At 37.8% G+C, this 14104-nt stretch overlaps 5 protein-coding genes across 5 annotated transcripts; 3 read left to right on the forward strand and 2 right to left on the reverse strand. All coding sequences in view use genetic code 12, as the record gives it.

Moving 5' to 3' along the window:
- Nucleotides 1-1096: 1096 nt before the first annotated feature.
- On the forward strand, nt 1097-4489 carry YBL053 (Ybl053p; the record flags this gene model as incomplete). The annotated part of the gene is made up of 1 exon (XM_067690867.1): nt 1097-4489. The coding sequence occupies one exon, from the start codon at nt 1097-1099 to the stop codon at nt 4487-4489; it is 3393 nt and encodes a 1130-aa protein (XP_067549289.1).
- A 38-nt stretch (nt 4490-4527) lies between these two features.
- I9W82_002054 (uncharacterized protein) lies at nt 4528-6120 on the reverse strand (the record flags this gene model as incomplete). Its single annotated transcript, XM_067690868.1, has 1 exon — nt 4528-6120. The coding sequence occupies one exon, from the start codon at nt 6118-6120 to the stop codon at nt 4528-4530; it is 1593 nt and encodes a 530-aa protein (XP_067549290.1).
- Nucleotides 6121-6787: 667 nt separating this feature from the next.
- On the forward strand, nt 6788-7264 carry FYV5 (Fyv5p; the record flags this gene model as incomplete). Its single annotated transcript, XM_067690869.1, has 1 exon — nt 6788-7264. The coding sequence occupies one exon, from the start codon at nt 6788-6790 to the stop codon at nt 7262-7264; it is 477 nt and encodes a 158-aa protein (XP_067549291.1).
- Nucleotides 7265-7284: 20 nt separating this feature from the next.
- I9W82_002056 (uncharacterized protein) lies at nt 7285-9027 on the reverse strand (the record flags this gene model as incomplete). The annotated part of the gene is made up of 1 exon (XM_067690870.1): nt 7285-9027. The coding sequence occupies one exon, from the start codon at nt 9025-9027 to the stop codon at nt 7285-7287; it is 1743 nt and encodes a 580-aa protein (XP_067549292.1).
- A 465-nt stretch (nt 9028-9492) lies between these two features.
- I9W82_002057 (uncharacterized protein) lies at nt 9493-13794 on the forward strand (the record flags this gene model as incomplete). The annotated part of the gene is made up of 1 exon (XM_067690871.1): nt 9493-13794. One exon carries the CDS (start codon nt 9493-9495, stop codon nt 13792-13794), a length of 4302 nt encoding a protein of 1433 aa, XP_067549293.1.
- Between the last annotated feature and the right edge of the window lie 310 nt (nt 13795-14104).

The raw sequence follows: 14104 nt of genomic DNA on the forward strand, positions 1-14104 counted from the left end.
CTCTTGAAAGGTCAAACAAACCCACTTTATAATAATTTATTACTTGCACTTCTTGAAAACTCAGTAGAAGCTGTGAATTTCTTTGAGAGCCGTACATGACAACTTCAGTTTCTTATTTCCAAAATCCGTTGTGAATGCATTGGCTGCAAACAAAAAGACGTTCTTTCAAATGATTTACTTCCAACACAAACTTAATGAAGCAAAAAAGAGAAAGTGAAGCAATGTGATACATCACCCTTATAGGTGTTAGCAGCAGTAACAGTCTCTCTACATTATTGAAGTTTGTGAGTTTCTTTGTAGATTAAAGTGTGGTGTTTTATATTAGAAATTAAAGTTAGATTGGGTTTCCCCACTCTAAAGTTGTGTAGTCCTGTATACAGTTGTAACCTAAAATTACACAACCCCATTAAAATTGTTTATATAACCTGCATATAAGATAAGATCAAAATACCCATTGTCGTGAAAATACTTTATGTCGCAATTGTTTATGTTACGACATATGTATGTTTTGCAACACAACCAACACACACATATATCACACATCACATCACATCACCACGCACAAAAGAAAAGCAACAAAGAGGTGCAAGGATATAAAACGTAATTAAGTTACCAGCAACTACATATAGTGGCAACATTTGAAGCCAGTCTTTGGTAACAAAAGTTTTCCATCATTTCTTCTGCCAAAAATAAATGAAAAAAAAAAAACAGTTTTATGACGAAGCCTAAAGCTTGTAATTATGTTGACGCATTTAACATTGACAGCAGGTTTCTAGGAAAAGATAAAGAGGAGGCATAGGATAGATACCTACACAACGTGTATTAATCAATGTAGAAATGTTAAGATCAAGCAAAGTATATTTGTCATTAAAACCGCTATCAAACCTAGTAGCAGTGCATCAGTGTAAGCTCTGTATCTTTCAATATTCCCCTAACTGTACAGTTAGAGATTTCAATAGGTGTTTCCCCTTGTATTTCAACTCGTTTGTAAAAAGGTAGCGCAAATCACACCTGAGACGTGTTTTGATATTTTGATTTTTTTTTATTTATTATTCTTCTCATACCAAGACGCGGTTTTTCAAAGTTGCAACCCTACATGCCAATCAAGAGTAACATGAGTGACATTGAAACGGGGTCTGATATTGAAAACTACTATGATGTAGAAGAGTTTGATGACTTTATAGACTACAGTGAAGAAGACGATGAGGTTAAGGAAACAGGTCCATCAAAGAAGTCTCATGCGGGTGAATCAGCCAATACTGCCATTGAATTGGACAAGGACAACGACAGCGACGAGGAAGAAGAACAAGAAGATAAAATAAAGTCACTAACTACAACTTTGAAACCAAATGAAACACATGCTCAAAAGTTATTACGTGCACATATTGCCATTTTGGTGTCTGCATTAGGTGGTGTCGATCACACATCAGAAGTAAAGCCACCTCCTTATAAACTAGGCCATGATGCATTGGCATGTCTCAAGGATATAAAAAGATGGATTAGAGCCGTTGATGAAAAGCAAAACAACTACGAAGTTGCACTTGCTTGTGCTGAATGTGGTTTGATTCAAAATGATATAATAATTATCTTATGCCAATGGGAACAAAAAATGGCTAAAAAGGAAGCCATCAAGAATAAAACATCAATGGAGAAGATTATGCTTTCATGTTTGGAAATACTTGTGCTTTTGACGTGGCCAGTGGATTTTGATAAAAACTTGTCTGAAAATCAAAAACTATTGTATGCAAATATTAGAAAAGTTCACGTCTCATACAAGAAACATATATTGACTTTTAATAATGGACAATTGTTGAAAGCAGTGATTAGACTTGTGCTTCCAGTTTTACAGAAATCAAGGATTGATAGAGAACCACGTGAAAATCAAATTTTACGACTTGTATTATATCTCATTAGAAATTTATTGGCTATTGAACCTGCTACATCTTCAATTTCATCCAAAGCACGGAAAACAACTGTTTCAACAGCAGATTTACCCAGTGGTGTCACCCAAGATGATATTTCAATAAACAATGTATTAAAAGTGTTTAAAAAGAATAAGGTATTGATGCTTTTATTAACGATATCAGGGTCTATTAATATTGAATTTGATAAGGATTTATTTGGAGAAGTCACTCTAGAGTGCATCTACTTGTTGATTAAGGGAATAGAGTCAAAAGATGTTCTTGTTCGTCCACCCCCACAATCGTCCACAAACAAGGTGTCTACTGATGCGTCAGCTCCTTTGGCTCCCTTGTCGAGTACTGTTGGTATGCAATTACTGGATCTACTAGCAACTGAAGCTAAAAAGAAACAAGCGCAAACCCTGAAAATTGCCACAAGACATGGTAAATTTGGCACATTATTATCTATTCGCTCTGCAGATGCGACTTCATACGTTGTATCAGGAGAAGAAGCATTGGCAGATACTGATGGAACTTTGGATAAATTGGATAAGTCAAAGACTTGGAAGAATCAAAACCATTTCAAATACGATTCTGATGACTATGTAAAAACAGCTTCACCTGTTTACCTCACGGGCCCAGGCCGACAAATTCTTCATGATTTTATTGATGAATTTTTATCAGGTGGTTGTTTCAATAATTTGATTGAAGTGATGGCTTCAAAGCTTACAAGTCAGTCGGAATATTCAACAATGGATGAATTATCCAATGCAAGTTATTTTTACACCATTGCTTGGTTTTTGAATTACCAACGTGAACAAATCATTTTAACCAATGCAGTATCATTTGATTTTGGGTCAGTGAGGGCGGCTTTAAGTGAAGTCAATTTCATCTTGATTGTAAGTTACTTCAGAGACTCATTTGCAAAGAAATCATGGAACTCGTTGCATGTGGCAATGATTTGTTTCAAAGAGTTGCTTCAAATTTCAAACTCCATTTTTGGCAAGAAAAGAGACACCATTGATGATGATACACAATATGAAATTGATCGAGAATTGGCTGAAGGTATAATTCGAAAATTATTTTCATTTAATGATTTCTTAAACATTTTGGTTCTCATACCACAATCTGCATTCAAACATTCACCAAGATTCCTCAAACAATCAATTCATGTGATCACCATCATTCTAAAATCATTCGAATCTTTTGCCAAGGAAGATTTACAGCTTTACGTCCAAACTAAACGGAAACAAAGTAAGCAAGAACGTCAAAAACGGATCAATGAATTGAATCGAGATACCGACGCCAAGCTTTCAGCAGCAATTTACGATTCCGATGATGATGCAATTGCTGAAAATATTCGTGAAGTTACTCGTGAACGAAGATTGAATTTCCAAGCTACTGAAGTTCGGTTTTTCCATCAAAGTATAGTGACGGCATATATTGAGTACTTGTTTCGATTCCAAGATTTGACTCATGATGATATTAAAATGTGTTTAAGTTATTTTCACAAGCTATTTGTGGTTCGCAAAGATTATAATGGGTTATTCCGATTAGATTTTATGCAAATGTTGCACAAGTTGAAGAATCATTTACCAAGAAGTTCATCAATTAGGTCAAAAGTGGAGGAATTTATTTATTACTTTATGAAAAAGTTTAAAGTGGCACTCGCTAGGTTCCCCAACATTATTGAAGTCTTGTTTCCAAGAATTGAAGAAAGTGCCGTTAAATGTTACTTATCAACGGGTGAGTTGTACGAAAAGGAGGATTTACTTGAGCGCAAGTTTGAACGAAAATTCCAACAAGAGGATACCGATAAAGCATACAAGGGGGATGACGATGACGATGGGGAAGATGATATTGCATTTGAGCTAGAAGCTAACCCAAATTCATCAAGACACAACGGTTCCGAATTAGACCAGTTAGATGAGTTAGAAGCTCAACTAAACTCACATCATCGACCAGGATCCAGAAACTTGGAACGTGGTAAAGCCCACAAGAGGAAATCAAAATTGAAAACAAAACCAAGCAAAAAGGATGATGCTTCTCATACTCGAACAAGAAGAAGAAGAATTCCAGCTGGTCTTCTTGAAGAATCCCAACCTACTCGATCCGATGAATTTGTCCATGACTCAGATGATGAATCCGATGATGAAAGACATCAAGAGTTTTTCGTTCGTGAAGAACGATTGAGGAAATTGTTGAATGAAATTGGTAGTATTACCAATAATGAAAAATTAGAAGAGTTTAAAAAAGTGTGGCTGGTTTATTCAAAGAATGGCGACAAGTCTGTTGCCAATATGATTAATAATGCCGTTGAGGAAGTTTCCTTATTCGTTGAGGATGAAGATGATGACGAAGTTGATGCTACACAAGGTCAGACCTTAAACCTCGAGGGAAGCAAAGGCTTATCCAGCGAAGAGGATTCTGTCAGTCAAAGTGAATCTGAGTCAGACCACACCTCCAATACATCTGACATACAGTCCGATTCCAACAAACATGCCAGAATTGATGACAACGACGAAGAACAAACGGCTGCTCCATTAAGAAAGAAACGACTTGTCATTAGTGACGATGAAGATGACTGAATGGTATCAATTCTAATGTTTATAGTTTTAACTCTATTCTAATCTATTACACAATGATCACTACCATCCTTATTTCGTATTGCGTCTCTAATTGTCATTCCTGAACTAATAAACATGACTGCAAACCCAAACACAATACATCCAACACTAGGCAACGCTTTCCGTATCACAAACCGTTTCTTTTCCCACGGTTGTGCCGATTGCCAATCCAATTGCAACCACGATAATCTTAAATAACACAATGGTGGAATGATATATGCCATTAAACTTGCCGAAGTAGCACCAATAAGTTCAAGAATCATACCCAAATTACATGTGAATAAACTGACAGCCATGGATGTAAACACAAGTAATGAAGTGATTGTGAAATGCTGCCATTTTGACAATTCCAAATGCGATGTACTTCCATCTATGGCTTTGCGACTTAGTATAATCTCCTTCAAGACATCACGAACCACGAAAATCTCAAGTGGGAAAGTCGTCAACATGTTTAAACCAAAACAGAATCGAGCAACGTTTATCCAATTGTCACTACTTTTAAAATTATTCAAGATATTTCCCTTTGTCATTATGCCAAAGTTTAAATACCCATTGATTCCCATAATCATGCAGAAAACCATTGATATAAAACATGAAATGTGGGTCAATTTGGTAAACTTCTTCAATGTTGCATTTCGCATTGATTGATAAATAAACATTGTGTTGTGATGACATACCAAAGCAAATGAAATCACCGATATTCCTTGGAAAATACTGGCATTGAAAAGCCACTGCGACCCAGTCACTTTAGTCTTTAGATCAGATGATATAAATGGTGCTCGAACAACCGTTAATACAACAATTGTCAACATACCTAATAATGCAAATCCGGAAGCTTTTGCCAATTTGGAAATATCTCGATTAAGACTCAACGGATAGGAAATGCAACCGGTAAATAGGACAATAATGACATTGCGACTAAACAACCAAGCAAACACTCCTTCAGTTATAGCACTAGGAATAAAAGCTTTCAACACATGAGGTATCGTATCACCGATAATAACGCAAAATGCCATGCAACCACCATATGCAAATGAACTAATGGATACAAGAAGAACAATTTTACCCGTTAAGCCAAAACAATGGTTGACTGTATCTTGATATGATTTCAGTTGAGCAAGGATGGAGTTTTTAACAATGAGAACTAATGTCCAATCAATGAGTACAGTTAATCCAATCATGACTAAGATCCCACCCAAGAAGCCACTATTTCGAAATGCTAGAGGTTGTCCAATGATACCAGCACCCAATATCGAGTTTGTCATATTCATAAATGCCATTTTCATATTCGATGATCCTGATGAGGATTCATCTATTGCGGTTGTACCTTGTTGTGAAGTTTCTACTCCAAAGCTGGAAGAAGCTCTTTGATGTCTCTCTATATCGTCTAGTTCATCCAATGGTGTTTCATAATCTAAATTGTTTATCGTTTCCAATTCAAACTCCTCTTCGTTGTCGAGATCGTGCGTGGAGTGCTTCAGACTAGGTCCATTTGAAAATAGTGTATTACCACTCGTAGCTGGGGAACTCGATGCTAGATCTGACGAATGAGGTAATGCAGTATACTTGTTTTTGGGTATGGACAGTGACATTTTATTGACTGTGTATTCATGAAGATGGTTGGTAAGACGTACTGTACAATATGGCTTTTGACTATAGGTTCAAACGGGGTAAATTAGATGATTAAACTTAGACTGTTTTCAGATCGGCTGTAATATTTAGGTCGAGGAGTTTCTGGAGTGCGTATTTGTTGATGAAAAATCTTTAAATCGGCGGTTCGTCCAAATAATACCCAAAAGAGGAAATTGGTGCGGCTGGAGGAGAATTGGACGCGTTTAGTTGTACAATAAGGAACTCAATTGATAATAACTTATCAGTAGACAGGGTCTAGATCACAAGATAAGCTTCCAGTCTTGATTGAATAGTTACAATGCCATTGCCTGCTATGGTGTAAGCTAGATAGTGCCATGCATATCTGGTTATGCCACTGTATACATCGATCTCTAGGAGAAATAACCTTTTCTTGGAAAAGAACCGATTCCATTAAGTCATCAGAATGCATACCACAGGGAAGATTTCAGCGTAGTAGTGTGTTCCTCCTATTGCAGAAGTAGTCTGTTCTGCAATACCCTTATTGAGTGTCGCACAATATCAAATTCTGACACTGCATAAAGAAAAAATATGTCATTGACATTCCAACTTTTTTACGAAAGGTCATCTCTTCTATAAAACTCCAGTACAATTTTCTTTACTCAAAAGATGGCTCCCCCTCACAACAAGAATAAGAAGAGATTTGTCGATCGTCGAGAAACTAAATCAGCTGATATCAAAAGAGCACTTACCCATCGTGCTAGATTGAGAAAGAATTATTTTAAATTATTAAAACATGAAGGTCTAGAAGAACCCAGTAGAGAGAAGCCTGAGGTCAGTGACGGTGAAAGCAGTGACGAGGAGGAACCAGAAGATAGCGAACTGCATGAGACACACGAACCAAAATCAAAGAAGCCAAAGCCTACAAGCTTTGCCGAGAGGGCCGCCATCGCTAAACAGAGAAGAGCTGAAAAACGTCACGAAAGGTTACAAAAGATCCAAGAAAAGCTCACCATGGTAGAAAGGCAAGAGAAGATTAGGGAGTTAAAGAGGAAAGAGTTGAGTCAGAAAACAAAACGCGGTCAACCGGTGATGGGACCAAGGATAAACAATCTACTAGAAAAGATTAAAAAGAACAATCAATAATAATATACATTTCTAAAAACTCAAGCTCTTGCATGTTGGAATTTCAATGCAAGATCATATATATACAAGGTTGTCAATCGCTTGTGGTAATCGACCCAATTGACCAATCTCTTGAATGCCCATGAGATTCCTTTGAATTGATGGTTGATAATATCAACACCTTCTTCATAGATTGTGCGAGCACAATAGTTTGCCATAATCATGAATGTACGCTCAGGACCCAAATCAGATTGTAAACTCTCATCCAAATTTCTAGTCAAATCATTAGTCTTTAATATTAATAAAATCATTCTTGGCATACTGGACAATATCTCCATTAAATCCTCTAAAATACCCAGATCATGATCATTAATTTGTGATTGAATGTCTTCAATTTCCGCTTTTGATCTTTTAGATTTGATTTCTTTATTCAAGACAGCTTCGGGAGCTCTACCAGTAATTGCACTGACGAAAATCTTAAACTTTTGTTCACCTTCAATACCAGCAAAGATTTTGGCATACTTTTTCATTCCTGGAATATCATTATCCAACACAGCTAGCCAAAAGTGAGCATAATCACGCTTCATTTGCAATGGGATATCTCTGTAAAGCCCATGGTCATAAAGAATAATCTCAAAGTCGTATCCATTATGTGGCTCAACTTTCCTTATGGCCAAGTTACCACCATGAGGATCACAATGTAATCCGACATTCGGTCTAAAAATCATTTCGTTAAAGATATGAGTTAAACAAGCACTAACTTTGGACCTGTCTATATGGTTTTCCTCATAATACTTGAAATTGTCTAATCGTGACCCAGCAACGTATTCCATAATCAATATCCTCTTTTCTGCTTCCAATACGTCGGGAATCTTCAAATAAGTGACATCTTTAAAGTGCTTTGCAGTTCTTTCAGCATTTGCAGCTTCCTTGGTAAAATCAAGTTCGACAAAAATCGAATTTTGCAATTCATCACCTAACCAAGTCAAAGGGTATTCAGGAAACACTTTGTACATTAAATCAAACACCATTCTGGTCAACTGAACATCCAAAGGCACAAACTCTTTCAAACTAGGATGCTGTATTTTGACAGCCACTTTTTGTCCATTCTTGCGCAATCTGGCAATATGAACTTGAGCTAAACTAGCAACACCAACTGGATCATGATCAAATTCAATAAACATCTCATCCAACTTGACTCCTAAATCAGTTTCAAACAACTTCTCAATCTCCTCCATTGATGATCTAGGACATTTATCTTGTAAAGGGATCATGGTGTCAGTCCATTCACGAGGTAACAAATATGTCAACGCAGTAATGTGTTGACCCAACTTGATATAAATACCACCATTTTTCTCTAAAGCCCTCAAGGTAATTTCAGCTGCCCTTTTATGAGTTTTGGTTAATGCATCATGCCGTTCCTTTGTTGAATCATATTCTTTCCCTAGGGTCTCTTTATACAAAGCAAAACATCTAACCATCGCGACAGTAACAACACCAACTCGATCCACAGTCAATACCGCATGTCTAAACTTATCACTAGTGTAGTACAAAGCTGATCCTCCTATACCTATTCCTACACCAACTGCAAAATACTTGAAAAACCTATTGGACTTTTGAGTTTTGGCTTTGGTGAAAGTTGCTGTTGTGCCGGATGAGGTTGCATATGATTTTTTTAATGACGGAGTGATATTGGCCCTACGGCGCAGAAGACCATATCGTGGAGGCAACGGGCTTCCTTTGAGCCTGAGTAGGCGCATTTGCGGCTCTATGAGTCTAATCATGGAGTTATTTTGTAAACTTTTCAAAGTGTGAAGATGATTTGCGGATTCACGGTTTTTGGCATCCTCCGTTTTTCGCCTAATGTCGTATTTCTTTAAGTAGCGACAATGACGATTCTTCCATCAATTTTTCACGACATTGATACAACACCATAACCCGTTCCTATTCATCACAGAAGCTAATGTGACCAACGCGTGCTAACCTTGTATCGCAAGAGAACAAATTCAAACTTCTATAACATTCTTCCTTCGATACTCAAAGACAAGCATTACAAAAAAAAGAAACAATTTTATTCCTAATGGTCCCCAGATTTAACATCTCAAATTTAGGAAACTACTATTTGATGCGCTGGAGGATGTTTTCATTTATATAGCCTATGGAGTTTGTCAAGATGCTGATAAAAATTGATCCCTTTTCCACTAGATTGCTATCTATTTCCTTTTAACGTTATTCCTTCTGTGTGAGTAATGAAGGTTCATAAAGCATTGCTTCTTAGCACTACAGTGGCCGCAATTGCAGTGAACAATGACTTTGCCAGGAATGACACAAATAGCATTGATGCAAGTGGCTCTGATAAAATGAAAATCAAACATCTGTTGGCGTTTCCAATTTTCAAATTTAAGCTCAAGTTGCCATTCCAAAATACTTCACCAAGTTCGTTGCCAAATGGACAAATTGGAAGTGTAGAGGAGAATAATAAACCTCCATCCACGGAATGGACCTTTAATCCTGACGGTTCTCAAGCTCCTGTTCAACAAGAAGATGTCAAAGAAGATGTCAAGCCTGAAGATGATTGCGATGGATCAGATCAAGAAGATGCAGCTCAACCATCTAGTGTTCCCTCTAAAGGGTTTGGTGATATGTTTATGGAAATGATGAATGTGGGAAAGGATTTGACATTGGAGAAAATAGAAGTTTTGAAAGATGTATTGTTTCTAATTGATCGAATCAAGGAGGAAACGGAAACTGACAGCACCGCTGGAAGCGCAAACGCAGAGTCCAATAGTTCAGAAGAGGTTGCAGAGGAAGATCAACAGGCGTCTTCTGCTGATAATGAAGCAAATCCGATCGACTCACAAGCACAAGCGGATGCAAAAATTGACGTTTGGAGATCTTCAATTGCACAAGGAAGGATGGGGAGATTACTGAAAAGGAACGATATTTCACCAGAGGATTTAATTAGCCTGATAAAATTGAGCGAATTAAAAAAGCTTTTGAAGAAGAACAAGTCTAAGGGAGACGAACATGGAGAAGAATCTGATTTCGACAATGATCTTGATGATTACGACCAAAGAGATCTTGCCAAACGTGCTGACGCTGACGAAACAATCTTTGAAGCAAATGATTTTAGCAAATTAAAGGAGAAACTTGGAATCTCTGGTAAACTGAAGGGTGACGGTGATTCAAAATCTAAATTGAAAGGTATTTTTGGCAAGAATGGGGATGAAAAGAATAAGACTGAGCAGAAGGAGGATAGTGGAAGCCGCAAGATAAAATCTCATTTCAAGAAAGATCCCCCTTGTGAATCCGATGTATTGATTACCACCATCACAACTGTTTTGACTCCAGGTACTGATGCTCCAGAAGAGGACTGTCAAGAGGAACAAGCAAAACCCAACCCATACCCTTATATGCACCCAAAAGGGGAAGAGTATCCGGAAGGTTTATATGGGGGTCCTCTATCGGACAAGGAAGAGTGCGATGGTGAAGAGGAGGAGAAGTCATACAATGTGCCAATGAACTTGAGAGAGCAACCCACATTCAAGAGCCTTAGTTACAAGACAGAGGGAAGCTCCGAGGAATTTCAAATACACAAGAGATCAGTTGTGAAACGTGATGACCACTCAGACTCTGAAGCTTTGAACAATGTTGGGACACCAACAACTGAAATCTTTGACGATTCAGATGATTCAGATAACTCAGATGACGAAGGAAATGAGAAAAAGAAGAGTAGATGGTCTTGGGGTTCCATATTTGGTCGCGGTAAAAACAAGGAAGAAGAAAAATCCTCCTCAGGAGAACCCGAATTTGAATCAAACTGGTTGTTGAAAAAGAAGTTTAGATTGAAGAAGGGGAAATCAAAGTCTACACCCTCAATGACAACAAGAACCGTTTTGAACACATCGAAGCCAACTGAAGCTGAAACCGATGATGAAGAGGAGGATGATCCTGATTGTCCTAAGGAGAAAAAGGAAAGATTAAGGAAAGAAAGAGAGGAAGAGCAAAAGAGAAAAGAGAAGCTAGCACTTAAGAATGATAAAGAGTCTCTTAAGAATGAGAAGAAAGTGCTCAAAGAGAAATTGAAGAAGATTCCAAAATCTACTACAAAGCAAACTTCAAAGCAAACTTCAAAGAAGGCCAGCTATGGAAAGGCTAAAATGTTGCCATCCTCAAAGAATGGCATAATTGTTGAGGCTCCGACTTTGAGCCAGAAACCGGTACCGGATGGCTTGGCGCCGGTAAGCTTAGTAACATCAGAAAAGCGCAAAAACCTTTTGTTGCTTATACCAGACGAGGGTGATGCTAAGCTTTTAAATCCTGAAGATTTTGCAAGCGTAGCATCAGATTTTGACCAAGCTTTGGTAGTGAATGTTGCGTATAAAACTGTTCAAACCGCTTATAGATTAGCCCAAGAGAAGGAAGCAAGCAAGATCGAAGAGGAAGAAGCTGGTACTGGTACTGGTATTGATGCTGATGAGGTTGAGGAGTCCCCTCTTCAAAAGCATATCACGAAAGAGAAAAATTCATTTGAAATGGTATTCAAGAATAAGAAGGCCATTGAAGATACAATATCCAAATTGTTTGGTGGAAAAGGCGGTGCTAACAACGACTATAGCTCTACCTTAGACTTTGATCATAACATTGTTGCTAACGACGAAAGCAAGGCCTCCCCCTTTGTCAAATTTGTGGGTTATGATTCATTCAATGCCCATCAAGCCACTGACAGCTCTGATGTTTATGGGATAATTGAAGAAGTGTTTACATCCTTGAAAGAGTCCGGTTTAATTTTTGACATTCTCACTTTATCATTGAAGGACAAGTTGGTTAGAAGCTCGTTGATGGATTTAACTTTTGAGAATCTTAAAAATGGTGATATTCCTTGGGATGAAATATTGATGGCAGTACAAGCACACGGATTCAATATTGATGTGGAGAAGTTGACTTTTAAGAAACCTGAAATTGGCAAAATCTTGTCGAAGCTTGTGTTGGATGCAATTCCGGTGTTGATTCGGAAGGGCGCTTTAGCTCGCTTGGATGTAATCAAGAGTTTATCATTTACAGAAGGACCTCAAGGTTGGTATCCTAATAAGGAAGGAGACAAATCGCTCGAGATTGGTGATGATGTTGAACGTGAGTCCAGCCAAATCAAGTTGGAAAAGGGACATCTAGAGAAGCATCATTATGCAAGGAACTTTAACCTGACAATTGATCATACCCGGGAACACCATGAAGAGAAGAACAAGAAGCTCGAAAAGGAGGATCATGTTAAAACTTTTCCTGGAAAAGAGTTTGAAAAGAATGGGCACGAAATTGTATACAAGGATACCAAGAAAAAACACTCTGAAAAGGTAAAGGATGAGGAAGGTATTCACAAAGAGGACACCAAGGATGAAGTATTGCATGACCACAAAGAAAAATATCATGAAGGGCACAAGGATGGTGAATCAAAGAAGGAACGATATGGAAAAGATTTTGTTGAACATAAGAAGGAAAAGCTTGAACAGGATTTTCAATTGAGTGGAACTGCCGTAAAGAATAAGCGTCATGAAATTCAACATTATGAAGAGAATTTTCACAAGAACGTAGAGGAAAAGCATCTGTTTGATTTACTGGAACAATTTGATGATGGCGAAAGTAAGAATTCCAAGGACCACCATAAAGAGGACAATTCTGGATTAACCAAAAACCACCATGAATTGAATCATCATGAAGAAGATCACCAAGGTACAGATCATGTAAAGGATAGTCACGAACTTGATCAAAGTGTGGAAGAAGTTGAGCACCACAAGGACTTCCTTCATGAATTAAATCATCGAAAAAGACATGAAATTACGCACTCTGAAGAAGATAATCACAAGAAGGTTGTTGAACATCATGAATTTGACTTTATTGAACGTTCAAATGACGGATCAAATAAGCACGAGAAAGAGATTCACAATGAAGATGACTTGGGATTGGTTAAAGAAGGCCACGAGTTGAACCACAACGAACAACATCATGGAGACTCTGATTTTTCAAAGGACGTGCACCATTTAGATGAGTACATTACTGAGAAAGAGCACCATAAGAACTACGAAAAGAACCTAGGCCATGAAGTAGCAGCGCTACGTCTCACTCGCCGTGATGAGCTCAATAGACAAGACAAACTCGTATTAGACAAGAGTTTAAAGTCATCAACCTCATTCGCCAATGAACATGACAAGGACCACTACGAGTCCAATCGTACATTGGGTGGCCAGCGTCATTCAAAGGAACATTATGCCAAAGAGCATCATGAAAAAGAGCGTCATGAAACAGCACCAGGGGTGGAACAATATGAAAAGGAAAAACACGATAAAGAAGAGCACGCGAAGGAAAATCACGAATTGGGGCCACATGAATATGAACAAGTTGTGAAAAAGCATGGTAAAGTTGGTGATAAGCTGTTGAAGAGCAATGTTGCTGATGTTCATTCGGAATCGGGTTTGAATGTTAAAGGAAGTGGGCAACAGCCTCTTCAAGTTGGACCTCCTATTCCTGCTCAAGTAGTACTTCCAGGTGCCGCATAATAATACTACAGATTATTTTCTGTTGCTTTGCTTTTAGTTTTGAAAGTGAGGAAATGGGGATATGCTTAAGGGGCTGACTCCACTTCCTATACTGCAATTTTTGTTGACTATGTTATATTCTTTTTTATGAAACGCCTTTTGCACGTTTCGTCCACTTAGAGTGGTTCTTTTTTTTGGATCTTCGGTACATATTTTGCACCCAATGGTGTCTTTATGTTTTTATTCTTTCCGTTTTCGACTTTATGGGCTCTTTACAATACTAGACATGTTTTAGACTTTTTACACCTTTATGGTACTTTGTATTTTTTTT

Source organism: Candida metapsilosis (genome assembly GCF_017655625.1).
Source record: "Candida metapsilosis strain BP57 chromosome Unknown scaffold2, whole genome shotgun sequence".
In the NCBI taxonomy this organism is placed as follows: Eukaryota; Fungi; Ascomycota; class Pichiomycetes; order Serinales; family Debaryomycetaceae; genus Lodderomyces; species Lodderomyces metapsilosis.